General features: G+C 43.6%; 1 protein-coding gene across 2 annotated transcripts in view; it reads right to left on the bottom strand.

Moving 5' to 3' along the window:
* The window catches only part of CTIF (cap binding complex dependent translation initiation factor), a 620,589-nt gene that overhangs the window by 456,915 nt on the left and 135,996 nt on the right, over positions 1 to 27,678 (bottom strand). For both annotated transcript variants that reach the window (XM_029580299.1, XM_029580308.1), the window contains 2 exons: positions 15,636 to 15,709; positions 3,979 to 4,083 (listed from right to left, as the gene is read on the bottom strand). In XM_029580299.1, the coding sequence (XP_029436159.1) occupies positions 3,979 to 4,083; positions 15,636 to 15,709 (179 nt within the window). The remainder of the gene's footprint in view (positions 1 to 3,978; positions 4,084 to 15,635; positions 15,710 to 27,678) is intronic.

Genomic DNA, 27,678 nt, shown 5'->3' with positions numbered 1-27,678 from the left:
AAAACCTGTAAACGAAGGTCCCTAAGCACCCCCTACAGAAAACCAAGAGGCAAAATGAGAAACAAGCAGGAAATAAAAGTTAATGCATTTAACTAACAAATTTAACACAGAAAATCATTCAGCAAGCCACTCCAACCTTTCACAGGCTATTTCCATTCTGTCGAGATAGACTTCTTTCACTAAGGATGGTGAAACCTTTTTTCCCCCCAAGGACTAGTATATATACCTGGGAACTTCTGTGCTGTGATTACCCTGAGATTGCTATTGAGCAGCAGGAATTGGGTGGAGAACTCTTTATCAATTTCTTCTTTTCCACCCCCACTAGTTTATTTAAAACATTTCTGTGCTCCTCCATCCAGTGTTCTGGGCAGCATTCAGTCTTACGTTCGTAATAAAAATACTAAGAACATAAGAAATTGCCATACTGGGTCAGACCAAGGGTCCATCAAGCCCAGCATCCTGTTTCCAACAGTGGCCAATCCAGGCCATAAGAACCTGGCAAGTACCCAAAAACTAAGTCTATTCCATGTTACCGTTGCTAGTAATAGAAGTGGCTATTTTCTAAGTCAACTTAATTAATAGCAGGTAATGGACTTCTCCTCCAAGAACTTATCCAATCCTTTTTTAAACACAGCTATACTAACTGCACTAACCACATCCTCTGGCAACAAATTCCAGAGTTTAATTGTGCGTTGAGTAAAAAAGAACTTTCTCCGATTAGTTTTAAATGTGCCCCATGCTAACTTCATGGAGTGCCCCCTAGTCTTTCTACTATCCGAAAGAGTAAATAACCGATTCACATCTACCCGTTCTAGACCTCTCATGATTTTAAACACCTCTCTCATATCCCCCCTCAGCCATCTCTTCTCCAAGCTGAAAAGTCCTAACCTCTTTAGTCTTTCCTCTTAGGGGAGCTGTTCCATTCCCTTTATCATTTTGGTAGCCCTTCTCTGTACCTTCTCCATCGCAATTATATCTTTTTTGAGATGCAGCGACCAGAATTGTACACAGTATTCAAGGTGCGGTCTCACTATGGAGCGATATAGAGGCATTATGACATTTTCCGTTTTATTCACCATTCCCTTCCTAATAATTCCCAACATTCTGTTTGCTTTTTTGACTGCCGCAGCACACTGAACCGACAATTTCAATGTATTACCCACTATGACACCTAGAACTCTTTCTTGGGTTGTAGCACCTAATATGGAACCCAACATTGTGTAATTATAGCTTGGGTTATTTTTCCCTATATGCATCACCTTGCACTTATCCACATTAAATTTCATCTGCCATTTGGATGCCCAATTTTCCAGTCTCACAAGGTCTTCCTGCAATTTATCACAATCTGCTTGTGATTTAACTACTCTGAACAATTTTGTGTCATCTGCAAATTTGATTATCTCACTCGTCATATTTCTTTCCAGATCATTTATAAATAAATTGAAAAGTAAGGGTCCCAATACAGATCCCTGAGGTACTCCACTGTCCACTCCCTTCCACTGAGAAAATTGCCCATTTAATCCTACTCTCTGTTTCCTGTCTTTAGCCAGTTTGCAATCCACGAAAGGACATCACCACCTATCCCATGACTTTTTACTTTTCCTCGAAGCCTCTCATGAGGAACTTTGTCAAACGCGTTCTGAAAATCCAAGTATACTACATCTACCGGTTCACCTTTATCCACATGTTTATTAACTCCTTCAAAAAAGTGAAGCAGATTTGTGAGGCAAGACTTGCCTTGGGTAAAGCCATGCTGACTTTGTTCCATTAAACCATGTCTTTCTATATGTTCTGTGATTTTGATGTGTTTAGAACACTTTCCACTATTTTTCCTGGCACTGAAGTCAGGCTAACCAGTCTGTAGCTTAATTTGCTCTTAAAAGCGCTTCTAGGAAGCTTTCTTTGGGTAGTAGGGAGGGCTGTTCCCTCAAGCGCTCCACTAGCGGAGGAAGCAAGAGAGAGGATCTCTGACATGCTTGGATGTCACCTGCTGCATTAATAACTCCATAGGGAACTGGAGCTGTGCCGGAGGATAAATCCGGAGCCCCCTCATAGAATTTCTCCATTCAACGATGAGAGGGAAGAGAGCTTGGTGTGTTTAACTTACTTTTATAATCATCTTTTCTTTTTTTTTTTTTTTTGGCTCAAAGCAGCAGTAAAATGGCTGCTAATCCTGCCAAAACAGGCACACTGTCCAGGCCCTGCTCCATGTGCCAGGGCTTGAAATGGGGAACCCACGCAGTTTTGCTTGTGGCAGAGCAAGCAACCTCCTGTCTGATTGCAAGCCAGACAGAACACACTGGTTGAAATGCTGAGCCGCCATGACTTATCTTTAGGGCCTGTCTTCCCTCCCCCCCCACCACCACCACCACCACCACAAAGAAATCAGAAGACAGTGGAGGCAGGGAGAGGGGTGGGTGATTGTCTTCTAGCCCCTGATACAGTTCAAATTCAGCACAGGAGACTGAAAGGCAGGTCAAGGAAGAGGCTGTGCTGCACGATTTATTTCTTTTCCTCTTCTTTCAAGGCACCCACTCTACCAGGAAAATCAGTCCAAAAGAATGTTGACCTAGGAGCCTGGTCAATAGCTCCTGCTACTGGACCCACCAAGGAAACAAAGCCACTGGGGACCACCTAGAGCTTGATCCCTTGGTGAAAAAATCAAACCTCCAACTGTGTCGGTTCTTAAGGAGGAAGGGAGAATCAGTCCAACAAGACAATATCCTGGAGTACCCCCAGAACTCAATCTATGCTCCTCCAGGAACCTGGCCCTAAAGCCTTCTCGAGAGGAGTCTAGTTGTAGCTGCAACACCAGTCCATAAGTCTACACCATCTGCTGGAGACAGAGAAATACTGAAGAGCTCAAGGCAACACCAGATCTTTATAGAGGGAGTAAACTCAGCTTTGAGCTTATAATTCTCTGTCTCCATCTGCTGGCAGGAGGACATAACCCACATATCTGGACTGGTCTGGCATGGACGATAAGGAATAAAAGTTTTACAAATACAAACAAAAACATTTTTTAAATCTAAAGTGATGCCCACCATTTAGAACAGGGCAGGAGGGGATGGCGCAATACTGGAAAAGACGCATCAAAGCAGAAAACAATTGCTCTGCTCTTTTCTCCAGTCTCTTCCCTTCCTGTTCCCTGCATGTTACCTGAGGGGAAGTGAGGCTTCTGCCAGGAGCTTTCTCCCCCTCCCTAATACCCTGAAATTTACACAATCCCTTGAGTCTCCAAGTGAAACTCAAGAGAGTTTCCAGGTGTGCGTATATACTGTACCCCTGAAAACAGTTCTACATCTTTCCAAAGTGGTATGTTATCTCCAGTATTTTCATTCCGTAATAATTTTTTCATGTGTGAATGGGATATAATTTTCCCCTTCAAATTTCAATTGTGAATTTAAGGCTCATGAAAGAGGCTGGATTGACAGCACTGGAAACAGAAGTCCTCCATTTATCCACAAAACAGGTAGAGCAAAGGTACTTACCAGCAATACAAGCTTCCCGCACACTGTCCCTACCAACAGGCATGCACCCTGCCCTGGAGGGACCACATCTAGGAGGGAGAAGGGAATTCAGCTTTGACATCTCAGCTGACGCACTACTCAGATTTTCAATTAGTGGAAAATTGCGATTTTTTTTTTTCCAATGTGATGCAGGTGTCTGTCCAATGGGAAGTAGGCCAAGACCAAACAGTTTCCAAGTAGTACTGACTTTCAAATACTATCAACCTGAGCTGCATTTGAACTAGTGACCTAAAGGGGGGAAGGTATATGTGTATGTAAATATAAACATATTTATACATATACATACAAACTATATGCAGAAAAGCATCTCTACGGTCACTCTCCGACCTGAAATAAACCAGACCAATTTTCTTTGAAGCAAAACTCTGTCCACATACACCTTCCACTTTCCTCCCTCCCTCCCACCACACATGAATTTCCCCACCAACAAATAAAGCCGACTCCTTACCCTTCTCTGTCTATGTGAGGCAGCGGGTGCTTAGGGGCACTGCGCACTTTCCGATGAAACTGTGTAAAGTCGAGTTTTTCCGGCTGTAAATCCCACGTTGCGCCGCTGCAGAGAAGAGACAGAGAACAATAAAAGTCAGGACTATTACTGTGGCACAAGCTGCGCAAACTCACACGTCTGAACACACTCCCCAGTTGCCCTTTGGTGAGCTCTGGCTACAGCTTACAGTAGCAGCTTTTTCCTCCCTCGTGGCGTTCTTTGCTCCCCATCTCTCACATCTTTCAATGTGCAGTATCCAAGAGACCAACGCTAACCAAAGAGCAGTCACATATGTACAGTCTAGAGAAAGCCCAGAGGCAGAGCAGTAAGCACTTAACAAGGGGCAATGCAGACTTTTCTCTACCTCAGTCGAGCAATGCCTCAATGCTGAGAGTCCTAGACCTTTCATTTTCTATCCCTCGTCGAGGCACCTGGATTTAGGTTTTGTTGAAGTTATAACCATGAGCAAGACATTTTAAAGAATGAGGAATTAAAGAGGAATAAAACAAGGATGCATTCTCTCCCCAATTTTATTCAATTTATAGATCTCTTTTGGGGGACCACCCTCCCCCCCCAGCCAGGTGGGCTTTCAAGATATCCACAATGAATATGCATGCAAATTTATCTCATATATATTCATTGTAGATATCCTGAAAACCTGACTGGCTACGGGGTCCTCCAGGACAGGTTTGGGAACCATTGCTCTAGACTGTGCATTACCTGTAAGGTCTAGGAATGAACTTGAAGCTTAAGATGACAAAAATTATGAATTAGTAAAAGAAATAGCAACAGTATAGAAATATTTACTTATGGACAAAACTAGAACAAGTTAATAATATAAATAACTTCAGTAGCTGGATGACAGAACATGGAAATTATCTATAAGAGGCAAAAAGAAGAACTGTGAATGGAAAAAAATGATTTTTGGACCTGTAACATAGTAGATGATGGCAGAGAAAGACCAATTGACTCATCCTGTCCAGTATTTCCTGTCCACACTCCTTATCTAGGATATAACTGCTTATCCAAGACAGTTTCTATCTTTCCCCATTATACTCCATCCTCTTGGGTAGCTCAGCAAGCAGAGTTGCTTACCTGTAACAGGTGTTCTCCTAGGACAGCAGGATGTTAGTCCTCACACATGGGTGACATCATCAGATGGAGCCTGGCACAGAAAACTTCTGTCAAAATTTCTAGAACTTTGACTTGGCATACTGAGCATGCCCAGCATGCCTTAATCCATGTGTCCACGCGGGGTCCCTCTTCAGCGCGTAACATAGAATTACGAAAAAATAAAATTACAAACATAGGAGAAACCCAACTATGCAGGGTGGCAGGCGGGTTTCATGAGGACTAATATCCTGCTGACCTATGAGATAACCTGTTACAGGTAAGCAACTCTGCTTTCTCCTAGGACAAGCAGGATGGTAGTCCTCACACACAGGTAAATCCCTAGCTACAGGCTGTCCCCTAAAACAAAGGGACCAACAGACACCAAACCAAGTGCCAACAGGCACAACAACACTGGTGCTGTTGGTAACAGAGGGAAACAAACTGAACCCAAAAAAAAGGGCCCTAGGCAGGAATAGGTAGGTTTAGAGCTGAAAGAGATTCCTGAGGATGGACTGGTCGAAACTACTGTCGCGTCGGCCAGCCCTATCCAAATAGCAATGAAAGGCGAACGTGTGGAGAGAACTCCACGTTGTAGCCTTGCAAATCTGGTCCATAGGAACTGCCCGCAAGTGGACCACTGAAATCGCCATGGCTCTGACAGAATGAGCCTTGGCATGACCCCCAAGCTGCAGTTAAGATGGAACTCCATCACCACCTTGGGCAGGAACTTAAGAGTGCGCACAGAAAACCACTTCGTCATGAAACTTAATCTAGTTATCAACAAGGAAAAAACTGAATACCTCATCTCCCAGGAAGACAACTACATTTCTAGAGAGACATCTTCCATTATAATCGGTCAACCACAAAAAGACATTACCTCCAATATCAATCCCATTACCACCAATCTAAATCCCATTACATCTATCCTGGACAACCTCAAAACACTTCCCACATAAGAGATTTAGGCGTGCTTTTGGACAATCAGCTGAACCTCAAAAGATTTGTAAATAACACAACTATAGAGTGCTTTTTCAAATTACAAGTTCTGAAAAAGCTTAAACCCCTTTTATACTCACACGATTTCCGTCTTGTTCTTCAATCAATCATCCTCACCAAAGTGGACTACTATAACACCTTGCTACTTGGCCTTCCAGACATCTCCATTAAGCCTTTACAGATGTTGCTGAACTCAGCAGCCAGGATCTTGACTAACTCTAATAAGAGAGACCACATCACACCCATTCTCTAAAAACTCCACTGGCTTCCAATTAAATACAGAGTCCTCTACAAAGCCCTGACCATCATACACAAATCCTAAAATAAATTAGGTCCAATTGATCTTACCTATCAGCTTCGCACCAACAAATCAAAGAGACCAATAAGAAAAGCTTATCAAGGCATCCTTTTTGTCCCTCAAGCCAAAACTCCGCTAAGGAATAGGGCTCTCTCCACTGCAGGTCCTTCTCATTGGAACTCACTCTCACCAGACCTCAGACAGGACCCCTGCCAGCAGTCCTTCAAAAAAAAACTGAAAACTTGGCTTTTCAGCCTAGCATTTCCCTGACTACTTATAGTCTACCTCCCTTGGCAATTATGACTTATTGTGCTATTAGCCCAATTTCTTTCGATACAACCATCAGCTAACCTAATTTCAATTTCCAATCCTCTTTGGACTTTCTGCAAGGCATCTGTATAAGATGAATACTTCAATTTCCATTTTATTTTAAATGTCCTATATGTTCTGCATTATATGCTCTTTGTTACTTGTTATATGTAATGCTTTTTCAAGCAAGTTCATTTGTTCAATGTAAACCGATTTGATTTGCATCCAATGCAAGAAGACCGGTATATAAAAATCCATAAATAAATAAATAAATAAATAAATGAATGAATGAATGAATGAATGAATGAATGAATGAATGAAAGAAAGAACTTCGTGTATGGAGGATAAGTCACCAATGCCTGAAACTCACTGACTCTGCTTGCTGAAGTGACTGCCACCAAAAAGATGACCTTCCAGGTATTTCAGGCACAGGAGTTCAGCGGCTCGAAAAGAGCCTTCATCGGCTGAGCCAACACCATGCTGAGGTTCCAAGACACAGAGGGAGGCTTCAACTGGATCAGGCCTTGCATAAACCGTTCCACTAAAGGCTGCACTAAACATCCACACCTTGGTGGATCATGCACAAGTGCACCCTAACGAAGTTCATTTTCAAACTAGCCCCCAAGAGATGGAAGAGTATTTTTCGCTCCATAAGACGCACTTTTTTTCCCCCAAAAGTGGGGGGGAAATGTCTGTGCGTCTTATGGAGCGAATATAAAAAAAAATTAAAAATCTAACAAAACCCCTGCCCCCTCCTGACCCCCCCAGACCTTCCAAATTAATTTACTATACCCCCCACCCTTCCTGACCCCTCCAAGACCTGCCAAAAGTCCCTGGTGATCCAGCGGGGGTCCAGGAGTGGTCCGGGAGCGATCTCCTGGACTTGGGCCATCGGCTGCCAGCAATCAAAATGGCGCCGACGGCCCTTTGCCCTTACTATGTCACAGGGGCTACCGCTGGCATTGGTCGACCCCAGTGACATAGTAAGGGCAAAGGGCCGTTGGCGCCATTTTAATTGCTGGCAACCGACGGCCCAAGTCCAGGAGATCACTCCCGGACCGCTCCTGGACCCCCGCTGGACCACCAGGTACTTATGGCAGGTCTTGGGGGGGTCAGGGGGGTGGGGGGTTGTAGTCAATCTGGAAGATCTTGGGGAGGGGTCAGGAGGGTGGGGGTTGTATTTAATTAATTTGGAAGGTCTTGGGGGGTCAGGAGGGTGGGGGGTTGTTAATTAATTTAAAGGGTTGGGATGGGGTTTTTTTTTTGGGGGGGGGGGGGGTTCCCACAGAATTAGAAAAATAAAAGTTTTCTGATCTGGGGAGTGGACCGAAATGGCCCTCCCCAGACCCGAAAACAAAATGGGGAGAAAAAAAATGTCATGCACTCCCCTAATTTGCTCCATAAGATGCACAGAAGCCCGGGGACAGAGCCGGTTTAGCACATTTTTTTTTTTTTAATTTTCCCCCTCTGAATCCTAGGTGCGTCTTATGGTCAGGTGCGTCTTATGGAGCGAAAAATACGGTAATCAAGCAGTTTGTGAGAGGGATCCAGGCCATGTTGCTTACACCACACTGAAAGCCTCCTCCACTTCAGCCCATAAGATTTCCTAGTGGAAGGCTTTCTGGAAGCCACCAAGACCCGAACGAGACACATCATCTGAGAGGTCAAGGGAGCCACAGAATCAACCTCTCAACATCAACATCATGAGAGACAGGGCCTGGAGGTTGGGTTGCTGCAGCCTGCCCTGATCCTTAGTGATGAGGTCTGGGGAAGTTCCCAGGCTGATCGGTTCCCAGAGGGAGAGATCCCATAGGAGCAGGAACCAGATATGCCTTGGCCAATGAGGGGTTATGAGGATCATAGTCCCCCAGTCCTGACGAAGCTTCAAGAGAGACTTCATCATTAGAAGGATCGTAGGATACACGCAAGGAAGGCCCTGGCCCCAGTTGCAAGTAAAGGCATCAGAGACTGGAGTGTCATCTGCCTGGTATAGGGAGCAGAACTAAGCCACCTTGCTGATGCAGGGGGATGCAAACAGATCCATGTCCGGGATTCCCCAGAGATGAAAAATCTGGTTTGCCACCACCTGGTTCAGGGACCATTCATGGTGCTTGAAGGCTTGACTCAACCAGTCCACTATCATGTTCTCCGTTTCGGCCACATATGTGGCTCGGAGCACCATTCCCTGGGACAGGGCCCAGGACAAGATCTGGACCGCTTCCTGACATAGGAGGAATGATCTCGTGCCCCCCTGCTTATTGATATACCACATGACAACCTGGTTGTTGGTTTGGATCAGGACCACCTTGCTAACTAGCCAATCTCTGAAAGACCAGAGAGCGTACCTGATCACCCAGAGCTCCAGGAAGTTGATCTGTCATTGTGTTTCCTGGGCAGACCACAGTACTTGGGTGTGGAGCTCTTCCACATGGGCCCCCCCACCTCAGGTTGGACGCGTCCATGGCAAGGACAACCTGAATAGAGGGAAATTGAAATGACACCCCTCATTTCAGATCAGACAGGTTCCCCCACCAGGACAAGAGGCCTGGAGAGATGGCATAACCCGGATGCGAACCCAGAGGCCCTGGGTGGCCTGACATCATCGTGACAACAGGGTCCATTGGGCCCTGCGCATATGCAATCACATAAAGAGAGTAACATGGATGGTAGTGGCCATGTGCCCTAACAGCCTCAACATTTGCCTTGCAAAGATCCGCAGGCTCCGCTGCACTACCCCCACAAGGAACACCAAGGTCAGTGCTCTGATGTGGGATGGAAAGGCCTTCGCCTAAGTCGTGTCCAGCAGGGCTTCGATGACGTCCAGCTGAGGTGATGGGCTGAGATGAGATTTCGGGTAGTTGATAATGAACCTCAATGACTTCAGCGTCTGGATGGTCAAACGCAAGGAACATGTCACCCCTACCTAGGTAGTGCTCTTGATCAGTCAATTGTCCAGGTAGGGGAAAACCTGCACTCCCAACCTATGCAAATGTGCCACCACGGCCAGGCACTTAGTAAAAACCCATGGTCCGGAGGCCAGACCAAATGGTAACACCCTGTACTGAAAGTGGAGTTCACTCACCACTAACCTAAGATACTTCCTATGACTTCGGAAGGTCTCGATGTGGGTCTCTTTCAAATTGCGGGAGCATAGCCAGTCCCCTATTTGTAAGAGGGGAATCAGGGTGCCCAGAGAGACCATTTTGAACCTTTCTTTTTTTAAAAATCTGTTCAAGGCCCTCAGATCCAGGATGGGACAGAGACCCCCAGTTTTCTTTTGAATCAGAAAATACCTAGAGTAGAAACCCCATCCCCATTGTCCTGGTGGAACAGGCTCGACGGCCCTGGCTGTTACTAGGGTGAAGGGCTCCACCTAGAGGATCTCCTGACACACTGTTGGCCCCCAAAAGGGGTTCTGAGGAGAATCTGGCAGAATACCCAATAGATTCAGCCTGTATCCCCATCGTATGATGGACAGAACCCACTGGTCTGATGTGACACCAGTCCATCGATCTGTGAAGAATCGTAGCCGAACACCGACTGGAGGGTCCCACTGCACAGGAACGGGCGGCTGGCTTTTGCTCCCTCCCCTGCAGTCAAAAAATCCATAGCAGGGCTTGGCTGGAGCGCTGGATGGGGCTTTGGAGCTCACTATTGCCTAGAGCGTCCCCGAGAGCTCACCTGCTGCAGGCGGGAGCGAGACACTGGCAGGTAATACTTCTGCTGTTGATAGAAAGAGCACCTTGGGTTGTGCTGCCCCAACCTCCTGGCTGAAGATGATGGGTCAGAAGTACTGGCAGAAAGGTGCTGGAGGATCTCGTGATGGTTTCATGGTAGTCTCGCAACTGAGCCATCGCATCCTTCACCTTATCCCCAAAGAAATTTTCGCCAGTACATGGCAAGTCAGCAAGCCTCTCCTGCACCTCTGGCCGGAGGTCTGGGGCCCAGTGCCAAGCTATCCTGCGGGTGCCAATCTCAGCAGCTGCAACTCTTGCTGCCATCTCAAGCACATTGTAGGTGGAACGCACCTCATGCTTCCCGTACTGAAGGCTCTCTTGTACAACCACCAGCAAAGTCTCTTGCTGCTGTTGTGACAGTCTGTCGCCACCTCCCAAACCTGCTTCCAGAGGTTATGGGAATACTGAGTCATATAGAGATGGTAGGAGGCAATTTGGGCTATCAGCATGGCACCCTGAAAGACCTTCCTGCCCAGCATATCCAGCACCATGTGTTCCCTCCCCAGGGGAGCTGAGGCATGGGTCCGGGAGCACTTGGCCTTCTTTAAGCGCAGACTCAACCACCACTGACTGGTGGGGGAGCTGTTGTTTCTCAAAGCCAATAGTATGCTGGACCAGGTACACCCCAGCTGCCTTCCTATCTACAGGTGGCACCGTGAGGGGGTGTTTCTAAATTCTCAGGGGCAGCTCCTTGATTTTGTGGACTGAGACAGCCACAACCTTCTTCAGAGCATTCACAAACTGAAGACTTATACCACCACAAGACTGACTAAGGCAGAAGCAACAGAGAGGGACCCAGCACAAGAAGAAAAAGACAATTAACCAAAAAATGGAAGTTTTCCAGAAGAAAAGAGCATAAGCTCCAAGACTCCAGCATTTTGTGCCTGGTGTCTTCCTTCGTCATCCACTGGAACACAATGGCTTCCACCATGGCCCGAACAAACCCTGCAAAGGTTAAGTCCTCGGGCAGGGACCTCCATCTTTCCTCTGAGGGAGACTGGTCCAAGGGAAGGCCCTCGGAGTCCTCAGAGGAGGAATCGGAGGTGTCATCACCTCAGGGGTCATAAGAGGCATCGTCCTCACTGAAATCAGCTGGGGTGGCAACTATGACAGCTGAAGACAAAACTCCGATGGACAGGGCCCGGGAGGCTTTGGAATGCTTAATTCATCAATGGGTGCAATATTACCATTATCAGTTATACAAACATGGCAATCGGGCCAGTCATTTTATGACACACTTAATATGACCTAAGGGGCAGAAGGTGTCCATAATGGGTATCAAAGATGGTAGGGGTATACACGAGACTGCCCCCACGGCTATTGCGGCTCGGTTTCTAAGCTACTACAAGTCGCTGTATCGGTCTAAACCTATGGATATGGAAACCGCAAACTCTCCGTTTCATGCAGTTCAGTGGCCTCGCCTAACAACAGACCATATCACTGCGCTAAACAGTCCTATCATGAAATTTGTTCTTTGATTCAAAATTTGAAACTGGGTAAAGTTGCTGGCCAGGACGGCCTCGGCTTTGAATATTATACAATTTTGAGGTTTACCCTTCTATCCCCTTTGCAAAACTACTACACTATGTTAAATACCAATGGTATCTCAGCAGCTTCCAATCAATCTGTCATTGTGGTACTTCCTAAGCCGGGAAAGGATCCCTTTAGAGGTAGGCTCCTATCGGTCAATATCGTTAATTAATGTCGATGTGAAAATCTTAGCGACCGTCTTGGCATCTCTGCTCAATGTTATCTTACCCCAACTTATTCATGAAGACCAAACTGGCTTTGTCAAGGGCCGCCAGGGAGTGCGAAATGTAAGACGTCTCATGGCAGCACTGAGTTATCAGGACGTGGCGGAAGCCCTGATCCTTAGCTTAGATGTCGAAAAGGCCTTTAATTCACTATCTTGGGATTACCTGTTTTGGGCGCTGGAGAGAAATGGCTTTACGGGTGAATATCTCCAATGGTTACAGGTCTTCTATAGTAATCCCAGCGCTACTATCCTGCTTAATGGCACACCCACTGAGGCCTTCCCTCTACACTGCGGGGTTCGACAGGGTTGTCCCTTCTCTCCCCTATTAGTTGTATTAGCTCTGGAACTCTTTGCCATCCGTCTCAGAGGGGAAAAGAATTTCAGCGGGATTAGTGAGGACGGTCACCCCCTTAAGACTGCTCTGTTCGCATTTGACATATTGTTGTTTGTTGGTCGACCATGAAATAGTGTGCCAGTTATCATTGACTTGTTTGACCAATATCAGAAAGTGCTTCTAGGATGGTATTTTTTTTTAACAATGACCTTGCCTTTTGCACACTTTTTACCTTTGTAGATGCACCTTTCGACTTTTTTCTAACTATTTTTCTCATTTTATCAAAGTTTCCCTTTTGAAAGTTTAACACTAGAGCCGTGGATTTACTTACTGTCCCCCTTCCAGTCATTAATTATGGTCTCATATTATGTTTCTTCTTATGTGTTTGCCTATGTAGTATATCCTTAGTTTAGTGTGTTTACCTTGTCATCTTTGTACATACCTATCTTTGTAACTCATCTTACATTTGTGAGTGCCAACCCTGTACACCGTTTTGAACTAGTGTTTTTCACAAGGAATGACGGTATATAAAACACTCAAATAAATAAATAAAATTCAAATTTGATCATATTATGATCACTATTGTCAAGTGGCCCCACCACTGTTACCTCTCTCACCAAATCCTGCACTCCACTGAGTATTAGATCTAAAATTGTTCCCTCTCTCATTGGTTCCTGAACCAATTGCTCCATAAAACTGTCATTTATTCCATCCAGGAACTTTATCTCTCTAGCATGACCTGATACTTCACTTACCCAATCAATATTGGGGTAATTGAAATCTCCAAACAAACAAAGCAAAGGCTGCACTACAGAATAATCAAAAAACCAAAGTGCAGAACATAGAACTTTTAGTCCTGATCACAAGTCAATTCCAATCAGTTCATGAAGAAATAAATTCAAATAAATTTTTTATTGCGGCAACTCCACTGCATCAGTTCAATAAAGCACACATTTTACAAGGTGCCCCAACACGGAGCCGTGTTTCGCCCAAAGGCTGCATCGGGGGGACCAACAGGAATTCAGTCAAATCTGCAATGTTAGAATAGTTTAAAAATCAGGACAACAAATAATGGACTAATACCGATGTAAAGTTTAAACAGTAAAATGAAACATACCTTGGTGCAGTATTCAAAGAGTAACAGGGAGTGCATTTACCCTTAGCACAACCAGGCATTTTAAAGGCAGAATTTAGGCGCCAAAAAACAGGTGATGAAATCACCTTTCTCGCGGGAGCCGATCATCGGTTCCCAGGATTAATGCGCGCCGATTGTGGAGACTGACAGACAGACCAATATAAAAATATGTATGATTATGAAAATAGGTGCCACTCAATTTCCCGATTTAATCCTTTTGGGAAAACGGTGTCCAACGTGAAAATCCACTTTTGTTCTTGACGTCCCAAAAATTCTAAATAATTGCCACCCCGAGTCGGTTTCGAGACCACTTCGATCACGGTGAACCACAGGTCAGAAATAGTGTGCGAGGAACTTAACCAGTGTGCTACCAGGGGTTCTTGTTCTCGGGACGTACGAATATTTGAACAATGTTCAAAAATACGAGTTTTAATTTTGCGTGAAGTTTTTCCAACGTAGAGAAAAGGACACGGACATTTGATGACATAAATAACACCCTGAGATGTACAATCAGAATTAGATTTAAGATAAAAAGGTTTTTGAGTGATTGGATGTTGGAATACTGAAAGAGTCTCTGTATGGGGACAGGCTATACAGTGGCCACAAGGTCGATGTGCACAATCTCCCGGAGGGGAAATGTCCATCATCTCCTGATGCGCATGTACCAGTTTATCCCTTAAATTATGCCCTCTCCGAAAGGTGAACCTCAAAGAACCCTGAAACATTTGATGTAGAGATAGGGACTGCCAGTGGGTGCGAACAATTTTGGTAACCTCCCGACTTAGAGGAGAAAAAGGGAGTATACAATTATTAGATGGCTCTGACGAAGAAGACTGAGGTAAAAAGAGTAAATCTCGATTTACATACAAAGCCCGTTTAAATGCTTGCCGGATAACTGTGGTAGGATAACCTCTTGCCAAAAACTGGTTAAGTTCCTCGCACACTATTTCTGACCTGTGGTTCACCGTGATCGAAGTGGTCTCGAAACCGACTCGGGGTGGCAATTATTTAGAATTTTTGGGACGTCAAGAACAAAAGTGGATTTTCACGTTGGACACCGTTTTCCCAAAAGGATTAAATCGGGAAAATTGAGTGGCACCTATTTTCATAATCATACATATTTTTATATTGGTCTGTCTGTCAGTCTCCACAATCGGCGCGCATTAATCCTGGGAACCGATGATCGGCTCCCGCGAGAAAGGTGATTTCATCACCTGTTTTTTGGCGCCTAAATTCTGCCTTTAAAATGCCTGGTTGTGCTAAGGGTAAATGCACTCCCTGTTACTCTTTGAATACTGCACCAAGGTATGTTTCATTTTACTGTTTAAACTTTACATCGGTATTAGTCCATTATTTGTTGTCCTGATTTTTAAACTATTCTAACATTGCAGATTTGACTGAATTCCTGTTGGTCCCCCCGATGCAGCCTTTGGGCGAAACACGGCTCCGTGTTGGGGCACCTTGTAAAATGTGTGCTTTATTGAACTGATGCAGTGGAGTTGCCGCAATAAAAAATTTATTTGAATTTATTTCTTCATGAACTGATTGGAATTGACTTGTGATCAGGACTAAAAGTTCTATGTTCTGCACTTTGGTTTGGTAATTGAAATCTCCCATTATTACTACACTACCAGTTTTGTTAGCTTTAAAGTCTTGGCATTTCACTGTCCGTCTCATCATTTTGACCAGGTGGACAGCAGTATACTACGCATGGCCTACCACAGTAATACCAAGAACATGATCTCACAATCTCTGTCCTTTCAGACACTTGTTCCTTATATAGATTACAAAACTAACATTACAATAGTAGGATCTTGCTTCTCAAAACTGATACTTTCCCACTATATCAACCCAGGTAGCACACCTTGAAGAGTAGCAGCACTAGGATAACATAAAGCATGCTTTTGCTTTTTTTTTTGTTTGGTTTTTTTTTTACTTACCTTACGGAATCAAAGGTATTGGCTTCCCAAATATCTGTTCCCAGCATGTCAAGGGAATTATCTTGGTTGCCATTCTGAAAAAGAGAACAAAAAAATTATGAATCTTTAAAGTGTACACAGACCTAAAATTACATACTACTGAAGATTTGTAAAAATAGTCTAGAAAAATCATGCAGATGCTACACCCTGTGCTGAACTTGATTTCAGAGCATTTAAAGAGTTGGTTTTGCAGGTTAAAAATGTTAACGATGCTAAAAAAAAAAAAAAAAAAGCACTTTCTTACTACTGACACTTGGATGTTCAGTAGGACTTACAGCTTATTCTAAAATAGTTTTATAAAGGGACCAGTAAAAAAGAAAAAAAATCTGTTGGCAAAGAGTGTGTGAAATGGCCCCGAGGGGAAGGAAAAAGTGCCAAGAAGACTTAAAAAGTGAAGCCCAGCAGGTATGGACTGTGAAGCCCATTCAGTATGTCCACCTTACTGCCTCATGCAATGACAGAGACTCCAGGTGAACATTAACCTATGCCAGGATAATAATTAAACATCTCGTAAATCACAGTAAAAGAATCAAACCACAAGATTATAAAAAGGCATAATAAAACAATTTAAAATAAAGTAAAACCATCATGGAACACAGTACTAAACCTTAAAATTTCTTATAAAAAAAAACCAAAACAGAAAAATTGGTCAAATTCATAAAAATCTACTTAGCCAGGTTGTAATAAACCTTCTAAAATTCAAGTGACTGTCAGTCTCTGGTAAAAAAAAAATTTTCTGTAAGCATGAACACACACATGGTATGGCCCTACCCTTTGTTGCTGTTAGTATCATTAAAGACAACGAGGGCACTTCTAAAAACCACGTCGTTCGCAGAGCATAAGCAGCAAGAAGAGGCACAGGGTTAATTTATCCTTCAAATAAGATGAGTCTGCTCCCTTGAGAACCTTACACACTAATCACAATATCCTAAACAGGGTGCGCTGAACCGGCAGCCGGTGTATCTCTTCTAGTATTGACGGAATCCTTTCAAAATATCTTGTGCCGGTTATTAGACAGGCAGCAGCATTCTGTACTAACTGTAACCTGCTTTGTGATGTTTGTTTGTTTTTTGTGGTGAGCCACTATATAGAGAGTTGCAATAGTCCAGCCTGCAAGTGGTTAAAGCATGCACGCCTGTAACAGAGGTCAACTATTAAAAAAAAAAAAAAAAAAGAGCCATAAATGTTACAACTGCCCTAACTAATAAAAAGCTCCGTTTCCATGACAGTGATATCTGTATCTGAGATAAAACCAAATCTAAGCTGCATACTTGTAGTTGATTGAGCAGCAGGAGTCATTGCTACTTACTATTATTTATCACTAAAGAGAGCGCTACTTAATGTATGCAGCACTATACAAAAACATATCAGAGAAAAGTCCCTTCTCAGAAGAGCTTACAATCTAATCAAAGTATGTAAGGAGAGAGCGGAGTCACAGATGACATCAAGGTTAATTGTTATGTTAATCTGTCTTATTATTTTTTTATGATATTGAATTTATTTGTATTTTATTGTGCACATTATGTTGTATTACCTTATTATGTATGTTAAGTTTAACTCACCGAGTACCTTGGATTGTGCAGGATATAAATCTACTAAATAAATAACTAAAATAAGAGAGAAAAAAAACACAGGGCAATGTGCCATCAATGGCACAGCATGAGCAGACAAATTGATTGAGGTTGCACATTAAAATAGTAAACAACAAATTCTATTGTTTGTGGCACAATTTTGATAACACCAGAGGAGGGGGGTCGGTGTGTTTATGATTATACAAAAGGCTAGGACAACCTGGACGGTTCCCACTTCAAATATTATATGAAACCACCACCTTTGTTTCCTATTCTCCAGGTTTGCACTGCATGCAGCGTGGCTCTTTTAGGTTTCCATTCCAGTTTGTGTCTCCATATTTGTAATTTATGGCCTTTCTGTATTTGGTGAAGGTCAGTTCTGTGTGTGTGTGAGACCGAGGTGAGGTATTTAACTAGCATTCGGGCCGATACAGTGCGATTCGGTGGAGCGAAATGTTAGCCCGGGTTTGGAGGCGCGTTTTTCAACGCGCTAGCTTTACCCCCCGAAACTAATAGCGCCCTCAACATGCAAATGCATGTTGATGGCCCTATTAGTTATTCCCGCGCGATACAGAAAGTAAAATGTGCAGCCAAGCCGCACATTTTACTTTCAGAAATTAACGCCTACCCAAAGGCAGGTGTTAAGTTCAGCCGGCACTGGGAAAGTGAACAGAAAAGCTTTTCTGTACACCCTCCGACTTAATATCATAGCGATATTAAGTCGGAGGCCCCAAAAGTAAAAAAAAATTTAAAATTTAAAAAAAAAATTTTTTTTAATCTGCCCACGACCCGCGGGTCGGAAGGCGGACGCTCAATTTAGCCAGCGTCCATTTTCCGAACCCATGGCTGTCAGCTGGCTTGAGAACAGACGCAGGAAAAATTGAACGTCGGCTGTCAAACCCGCTGACGGCCGCCGCTCCTGTCAAAAAGGAGGCACTTGGGACGCGCTAGTGTCCCTAGTGCCTCTTTTTACCGCCGGCCCCCATTTGTATCTTCTTCCCCCCCTGAATCGCGCACACGGGAGAGTGGCCTGGGCGCTCGCCCGCTCTCCCCCGACCTTTACTGAATCGGCCTGTCAGCTAGTAAAATAAATCTCTTTATTTGTTGTGTTTTCTCACTAGGACATGCATTGGTGGTAAACTGATGTCTATAAGTAGGGCTACTGTGCTTGGTAATAGAGGACGTTTGTGTTGCTGTTACTGAGATAACACCATATCTTTTTTTGTATGATGAGTTGTACAGGGAATGTTCTAGTTCTGCTTTATACCCATTGCCGAGGGTCGGCATCCTGTGTACATTTAGCCTTGTGACTGTCACGTGTTCAGTGTGTCACGCATGTGAGAACCATCTATCAGGTGTGTCCCGACAGAAAAAAGGTTGAGAACAACTGCTATACAGTAAACCCCTGAAACTACCAAATAGGACTCATCTGAAGCTCAGAATCCTAGAATAGAGAAAGACCTGCCATGGACTGCATTTTTCAAGTTTCCAGTTACCAACTGGGAGTTATGGGACTGGGTGGGGCCAATCCAGCAATCCCAGTAGGCTCACAGGTAAAATAATTTAGAGAGAATTGGAGTTAGAAGAGGAAACCAGGAGAGAGCAGTCACCACTTCCTGAACTTAAGAAAACAGAGGAAGCTGTAAAAACCCGGGAGGATGGAGCTCCTATAGAAACCTTAGAAGCCATGCCAGACCTCAGCATGGAAATTAATTAAAGAGGGTACGTGGCTACCCACGCGCAGGCTGTGTTCCAGGAGGAAGACCGAAACCAGACCATGGAGCCTTCACATTTCCACTGTTTCAGGTACCCACCTAGATTGTAAGATCTTTGGGACAGGGATTTACTGTACCTTAATACTAACAATGCCGTCAATCGACCTGAGCATCGTTTGGCTAAAAACCTAATCCCCTTCCAAATAAATTCCAAAAATTGTAGGAACAGCCCCATGAAGGGAATACCAGCCATCTTGCAACAGCATCTACTGCCTGGATAAAAGCGCCCTTATTACCGGTTCCACAGGGAACTGCCGTCCACGCTTCGATAGGAGATGAAAGGGAGATTTCCCCAGATAGCAATGCGTAAAAGGCTCATAAAGGCAAATTCAGCTGGAAGCCCAGAAGAAGCAGGAGACAACTGCAAAGCCAAAAAAGTACCAAACCAAAAACATCCAAAATACAAATCAAAACAAGAGAGACACTTATTTTCAAGATAAAATAATCTCTTATTAAGCTTTTTCTATCTGACTCCAGCAGGCAGATGCTATGAGATTGTCTCCTGGTAGCCATGAGGATGCTGTCGCTACAGAAGCCTTGCTCATTCCCTTATCACCGTTCTCTTTTGAGATCATATTGATTTTTGTATTTCTCACTAAACACAACAGCAGTATCTTGGATCCAAGTCAGTTTGTAGCAGTAAATCATTTTAGCTGAGATACTGATTGTTACTGGGCTCAGGCTCTTATAATTTACGCAGGGCTGCCAGTCAGAAAAGGCTCATACACACACATTAACCTTTACAATTAACAATACACTTCCATACATTCATGACACTGCAAGTAATAATGTGCAATAAATCAGTGTTGGACTACTGCTATTCTACTACACTAATTAAACACTACAGCATGACAAGAGAAAGACAGATGTGCAATGAAAAGCACATTACATCCACCAAACCATTGCACCAATCCACAGAGCATATCAAACCAAGGTCAAGGTGCACTGGACTGCAGAGCCCTATGACTTCTATTTATTTTACCAATGGATGTTCTAATATCACTCCTATTGCAAACCATATTCGCTCTTCTCGTCTCTCCATCACCAACACAGAATAGTTAAGTATCAAAATCCAGCACTTACCATTCATGGCCCATAAATTCTCAGGAATTTCATTTAAGATTAGAGAAAACGTATATTTGGTATTCAAATATTCACAGTAACCTAATAAAAGCAAGATATTTGTGAGTGTCTGTTTCACATCCCATCCCCACCCTGCCCCCCCAGTGGATATAAACTATAGAGCAGTAGAGTTATTTCCTTAAGTTTATGAATCACATTTCCTCCAAAATTACCCAAAGCAATATAAACATAGAATAATACAATCAAGCACATAAGCATACATACATTAAAAACAAAACTTACAATTACAAATGAAATACTATCAAATATTCACAATTCTTGCTGACCCAAAAACAACTTCCCTCCAATATATAAGTACAATCCATTCAATTAATGCACTCCTTGCCACTCTTCAACTAAAGCACTACACAAACCTCCATGCTTTACTTTTTTCTGGAATAGTAATGTCAGAATCCAGCTGCCTTCCCAGACTCCTCGGCAGTGGATGTTCACCGTACGGCAGGGAGCCCCCATTGGACAGTGACGCATGTGATACTAGGACCCGGAGAAGAAACGCTTAGGGCGTGCGTGCTCATCAGTGCACACGATTTGGCACACGTTGGCAGGAGAGTCGGGTACTCACCCCGATGATGATGTCACCTGCTCAAGACTTCATAGCCTGCCTGGACTTAGATTTGTTGCCTCAGCAAGGAGGTCTACTGGTTCCTGCACCTTCTGGTTTCAGTCTTCTGTCTTGCTCAAGCCCTTCAGCATGGTTTCTGCCTTCAGATTCTGCCTGGTTCCATCTTGTCAGCCTTCAGCTTTGCGTCAATCTTCGCCTGTGGCTCTTCTGCAGTCTTCAGCCTTGTTTCAAGCCGTTAGCCTTGCCTCATGACATCAGCCTTATCTCAAGCATTCAGTCTTGTTTTTGCCTGGCTTCAACCACAGCCATGTCTTTGAATAGACTTTTGTACTTAGTCATGGTGTGGCCCGTGCCAACACTCGCTCATCCGCTGCTGGCATGGGTCTCAGGACTATCTACAAGGCTGCATTACAGCAAGAGGGGTTCACACATAAGCAGTTCCTTACAAGTAAATCATCTTTGATAAGCCTTATCTCCAGAGGAAGACTATTCCAAACCTTTGGCACCACCAACAAAAATAAGAATCGCTTTGATTGTTTCCATCCCTCCTCATACACATCTGAAACACAACGAGGTCCATATTCTGTAGGGCAGTTAGTGGACAAGTTATCCGGCTAAGGTTAGCAGACTAACTTGTCTCCTATATTCAGCAGGATAAACAAATAAACAAATCTGGGTAGTAGCAATAATGGATTTGGTATTCACAAATGGAGATGGTATCTCTACTGTCCGGGTAAGTGCCCACCTGTGCACCAGTGATCATCAGACAATGTGATTTGATATAACAGCCAAATTGAAGAAAATTCACTTGAAGATCAGAGTCCTGGATTTCAAAAATATGAACTTTGGTAAAATGGGGCTATTCCTTGAAAAGGCTGGGAGAAGATGGGCAAAGTAGAACAGTGCACCAAACTTAAAGGAGCTGTAACAGGAACAAATCTTTATGAGGGAAAAGAGAGGTAGGTGCCCATCTGAGCGCCAGTGATCATTAGACAGTATGGTTTGATATAGCAGCTAAGACGAAAAGAATTCACACAAAGATCAAAATCATGGATTTCAGAAGTGGAAACTATGTTAAAATGGGGAAATGCCTTGAGGAGGAGCTAGAAGGCTGTGAGGAGATAAGAGAAGTGGAACAGTGGGATAAATTAAAGAGAGAGAGATAACAAAGGCAAAACATCTTTATGTAAGAAAAGTGAAGAAAAGAAGCAGAAAAGAAAACAGATCAAGTTCTCTATTGAAAAAAAAGACAAAAAGATCAGCTTTCAAAAAGTACAAAGGAACTCAAAGAGAGGTTCACAAGGAAGAATATCTGGTGAAGCTGAAAGAGACAAAAAAAACCCCCCACCCAGGTAGCAAAAGCTCGAGTGGAAGAAATGATCGCCAAAGATGTAAAGTAAGATGTATCAAAGAAAGGAGGAAGGCCAGAGGTGTATTGAAAAACTGAAAAGAGACAAGAGTCATAGTGTGGAGAAAAATGAGGAAAAAGCAGAAATATTAAACACTTTATTCCGATGTTCACTAAAGAAGACCTTGAGGAAGGACCAATGCTGGTTGGTACCAGCATGGATGCAGGTGGGGTAGGTGCTATTCCATTTACAGAAGAGAGGGTTGGGAGGGCCTAGCAAAACTAGAAGTGGCAAGGCCATGGGGATGGATGAAATACATCAGGATACTGAAGGAGTTCAGAGAGTTGCTGGTGGGTCTGATGAAAGACTTGTTCAATAGATCCTTGGAAACGAGAGTGGTGCTGCAGGTTTGGAGAAGGGCCATGGCAGTCCTGCTTCACAGAAGTGGTAGCAGGGAAGAGCCTGGAAACTACAGCCCATTCGGTGGTGGGAAAACTAATGGAGATATTTCTAAAAAAATAAAAAATAAAAGATAGGGGCTGCATGATCTGAGACAACATGGTTTTACCAGAGGAAGATCTTGTCAGACAAATCTGATAGATTTTTGATTGGGTGACTAGAGCAGTGGTTCCCAACCTTTTTCCCATCGTGACACACCTGACAGACCACGTTCACATGTGTGACACACTGCTCATTACAATTCACGACAGAAATAAAAAATAAAGGTCCAGTATTATTTTTATTGTTAAGAATGACACAAGGAAAAGATACATATTCTGTCTGAACAGAAACTGCATAAACAGTAAACATCCCACACCAAATCAGCACCAATTTCTAGCACTTAACAGTAACCATCTTACCTAAGAAAAGGCAACACTGAAAATATTATACCAGGCCTTAAGACACCAATACATCTCCTATTAGGAAAATGGACCAGCTCAGGATGCTGTAGAGCCCTACACATACTACTCGCCAGCAGAGAACCTCACCTGAATCACATGGCTGACCCTCACCTAACAAAGAATAAAGAGACTAAAACGCATAACTAGAAGCATGCAGAAAAAACTGAACTGGAAACCGCAACAAGCCAGAGTCTCTATATGCAGTGCAATAAACGAAAAAAAGAAACATCACCCATCCTTATAAAACAAATCAAGAAATATAAAATCAGAAGCAGTAAAACCATACTAACAAAAAGAACAGATTATTTCAAAACAGCAGAAGAATGGAAAATCCAATAATTAAAAACTTATATAAAAAATTTCTAGATACCAATAAAATATTTCAAAATAGCAGACACGAAGACCCAGTAATAAAAAATAATAAGGATACAAACAATTTTTTGCTCTGCGTACCTGGGAACGTTTGATATCCAGGTGCCCTGAGATTGTTTTGAATTAGCAGGAGGAGGGATGGTTTGCTTGCAACTTTCTCCTCTCTCTCTCTCTCACTGGTTCTCAATCGCTCACATATACCCGTGCTTTTTTTCTCTCACTTATATAGGCTCTTAATTACACATTTACACATATGCTGTCTATCCTTTCAGGCTTACACATACAGGCTTTCAATCGCACACATACATGCTGTCTTTTTCTCTCACACACAGACTCTCATTCACATGCTTACAAACATGCTCTCTCTTTCTCTCATTTACACACAGGCTCTCAATCACGTAAGAACATAAGAAATTGCCATGCTGGGTCAGACCAAGGGTCCATCAAGCCCAGCATCCTATTTCCAACAGAGGCCAAAACCAGGCCACAAGAACCTGGCAATTACCCAAACACTAAGAAGAACCCATGCTTCTGATGCAATTAATAGCAGTGGCTATTCCCTAAGTAAAATTGATTAATAGCCATTAATGGACTTCTCCTCCAAGAACTTATCCAAACCTTTTTTGAACCCAGCTACAGTACCTGCACTAACCTCATCCTCTGGCAACAAATTCCAGAGCTTTATTGTGCGCTGAGTGAAAAAGAATTTTCTCCGATTAGTCTTAAATATGCTACTTGCTAACTTCATGGACTGCCCCCTAGTCCTTCTATTATTCGAAAGTGTAAATAACCGAGTCACATCAACTCGTTCAAGACCTCTCATGATCTTAAAGACCTCTATCATATCCCCCCTCAGCCGTCTCGTCTCCAAGCTGAACAGCCCTAACCTCTTCAGCCTTTCCTCATAGGGGAGCTGTTCTATCCCCTTTATCATTTTGGTTGCCCTTCTCTGTACCTTCTCCATCGCAACTATATCTTTTTTGAGATGCGGCGACCAGAATTGTACACAGTATTCAAGGTGTGGTCTCACCATGGAGCGATACAGAGGCATTATGACATTTTCCGTTCTATTAACCATTCCCTTCCTAATAATTCCCAACATTCTATTTGCTTTTTTGACTGCTGCAGCACACTGAGCCGACGATTTTAAAGTATTATCTACTATGATGCCTAGATCTTTTTCCTGGGTGGTAGCTCCTAATATGGAACCTAACATACTCTCTTTCACATGAGAAAGAGCATGTGTGTCTGTGTGTGATTGAGAGCTGGTTTAGGTGAGGGAGCATGTGAGTATGTGATTGAGAGCCTGTGTTTAAATGAGAGAGAGAGACCATGTGTGTCTGTGTGTGATTGAGAGCTGGTTTAGGTGAGGGAGCATGTGAGTATGTGATTGAGAGCCTGTGTGTAAATGAGAGAAAGAGAGAGAGCATGTTTGTAAGCATGTGAATGAGACTCTGTGTATGAGAGAAAAAGACAGCATGTATGTGTGTGATTGAAAGCCTGTGTGTGTGTAAGCCTGAAAAGATAGACAGCATATGTGTAAATGTGTAATTAAGAGCCTATATAAGTGAGAGAAAAAAAGCACATGTGAGCGATTGAGAACCAGTGTGAGAGAGAGAGAAAGAGAGGAGAAAGTTGCAAGCAAACCATCCCTCCTCCTGCTAATTCAAAACAATCTCAGGGCACCTGGATATCAAACGTTCCCAGGTATGCAGATCAAAAAATTGTTTGTATCATTATTTTTTATTACTGGGTCTTTGTGTCTGCTATTTTGAAATATTTTATTGGTATCTAGAAATTTTTTATATAAGTTTTTAATTTTTGGATATTTCATTCATCTGCTGTTTTGAAATAATCTGTTCTTTTTGTTAGTATGGTTTTACTGCTTCTGATTTTATATTTCTTGATTTGTTTTATAAGGATGGGTGATGTTTCTTTTTTTTGTTTATTGCACTGCATACAGAGACTCTGGCTTGTTGCGGTTTCCAATTCAGTTTTTGTCACATACATGCTCTCACTCACACACACATACACAGGATCTCAAACACACATGCTTGCTCATTCACTCACTCTCCCCCCTCCCCCGAACTAGCGGCAGCAGCAGCCTCCTCCACTTCTAACCCTAAAGGCGGCAGCAACCTACTTCATTTTTCAGCCCTCGCGGAGAAAGGAGTCCCATCGGCCGCAGGGGTTGACGACGTTCTTTGTTTTTCTCCAAGCCGCGTGGCTCAATCCTCAGGCCGCGCCTCTTCTTTTCTTCGGGCCGATGCCGAGCGCACTAGCATGGTCTCTTCTTCCCGCGCACGCACCCGCTGCTCACCCCTTCCTCTTCCGGGCCGCGGGAAGAAGAGACCATGCCGGTGCCGCTGACTCCAGCTGTCCTGCCGCGTTCCGCCCGGGCGGAGGACCTATTTCACTTGGGTAGGGGGAGCAGCTGGGTCAGCAGGGGAACAGGAAGTGTGGCGGCATACCTGCATGTTCTTGGCGACACACTGGTTGAGAACCACTGGACTAGAGAATTAGATCAAGAAATGAGATGTGATCTAAGAAAACTTGATTTGATGCCAAGAAGTACAGAGTCATACATTTGGGGTGCAAAAATCCAAAGCAGCTGTATGTACTGCGAGGGCAAAAGTCTGATATACACGGACCAGGAGAGAGTCCTCAGGGTGATAGTGTCCAATGATCTGAAGGTGGCGAAGCAACGTGATACGGTGTTGACTAAGGCCAGAGGGATGTTACATAGAGGCAAAACCAGTAGGGAAAAGGAGGCAATAATGCCTCTGTACAGGTCATTGGGGAGGCCTCACCTGGAATACTGTGTTCATTTCTGGAGACCGTATCTCAAAAAGGACAGAGACAGGATGGAGGTGGTCCAGGAGAAAAGCGATGAAAATGGTGAGGGATCTACACTGAAAGCCATATGAGATGATACTGAAAGCTCTAAACATGTATACCCTGGCAAAGAGAAGAGATGGGGAGATATGATACAGACTTTAAATGCCTGAAAGGTATTGATGTTGCACTTGACTCAAAATCTTTTCTGATGGAAAAGAAGCTGTAGAACTAAGGGGTCATGATATGAAACTCCAAGGGGAAGACTCCGAAAATATTTCTTCACAGAAAGGGTGGTAAATATATGGAATGTCCTCCCAGAAAAGGTGGTGAAGACAAGAACAATCTACACATCAAGGGAGATGCAAAAAATGAATACAGTCCATACATGAACAAATTTGTAATGAAATATATTTCAAATTTTAATATTTTAGTTCACTTAATACGGCAACTCCATTGCTCATCTGTCATAAACACAGATAGTTTTCAACCGGGTCCCCGGTTCATGTATGGACTGTATTCATTTTTTTTGCATCTCCCTTGATGTGTGGATGATTTTTATGGAGTGCAATTTTCCTTCTCCGTTTTCTGTGTTTTGAAGACAAGAACAATGACAGAATTCAAAAGGGTCTGGAGTAAGCACAGAGGATCCCTCATGGCTCTAGCCAATGGAAATGAAGAAAACTGTGGTAACTTTTGCTGTAACATTTCTGCATGAAGGTAACCTGCTCGGAGTGGCAGTTACAACCCTAAACAACTTGCTGGACAGACTGGATGAACCAGTTAGGTCTTTATCGGCTGTCATTTACTATGCTACTATGTTACTGTGGAAACCAAGACAGGGCACCCCAAAGGCTTTCTCCAGGCTTTAGAAGGATTGACAATGGAAAAGTAATATGAAAAATGAAAATAAACTGAGAAGAAAGGAATAGAGAAAATAACTTTAAAGGAGGAAGGGGGTAAAGAAAGTTATTTTAACATCTTTCTGGCTACGGCTGCCAGAAGTACTGGATTGTGAGGGCTCACTCACACGTGTGGAAAGGGGCCCAAAAGGTCCTGCTACCAGCCCTGCATGACCACTTTGTGAACACTACCATTTAAATGATAAAATTCACGTACCAATACAGAATTCTAGTTTGGCCTTACTTGGAATATTTGCCATTGAAACTCTGAAAAAGAGAGGACGTTTACTGTATCATTAAGAACTAACTAATCTGCAGGTCTATCCAGTACCGAGCGGTAGGAAGAGCTGCGTTAGTGCCCGGCGCACCCGCGGTTGCCGCACGCACAGTGCAGCTCACCTACCGCTCGATCCTGAACTATAATTTCATGCAAATGTAAACCGCGTCTAAGAAGGGTCTGTGAAGCGTTAGGCCCACGCAACCCATTTTACTGGATAGAGCGCCTATACAGTATCCTGGGTGCGCGGGCCTAACGCTTCACGCCACGCTGGTATCTGTCATTTCAAATGTCATTTGAAATGACAGATACCAGG

This window comes from Rhinatrema bivittatum, chromosome 1, assembly GCF_901001135.1.
Source record: "Rhinatrema bivittatum chromosome 1, aRhiBiv1.1, whole genome shotgun sequence".
NCBI classification, from domain to species: domain Eukaryota; kingdom Metazoa; phylum Chordata; class Amphibia; order Gymnophiona; family Rhinatrematidae; genus Rhinatrema; species Rhinatrema bivittatum.
The sequence above is the reverse complement of the archived record's forward strand: the minus strand, read 5'-3'. Positions and strand labels throughout refer to the sequence as shown.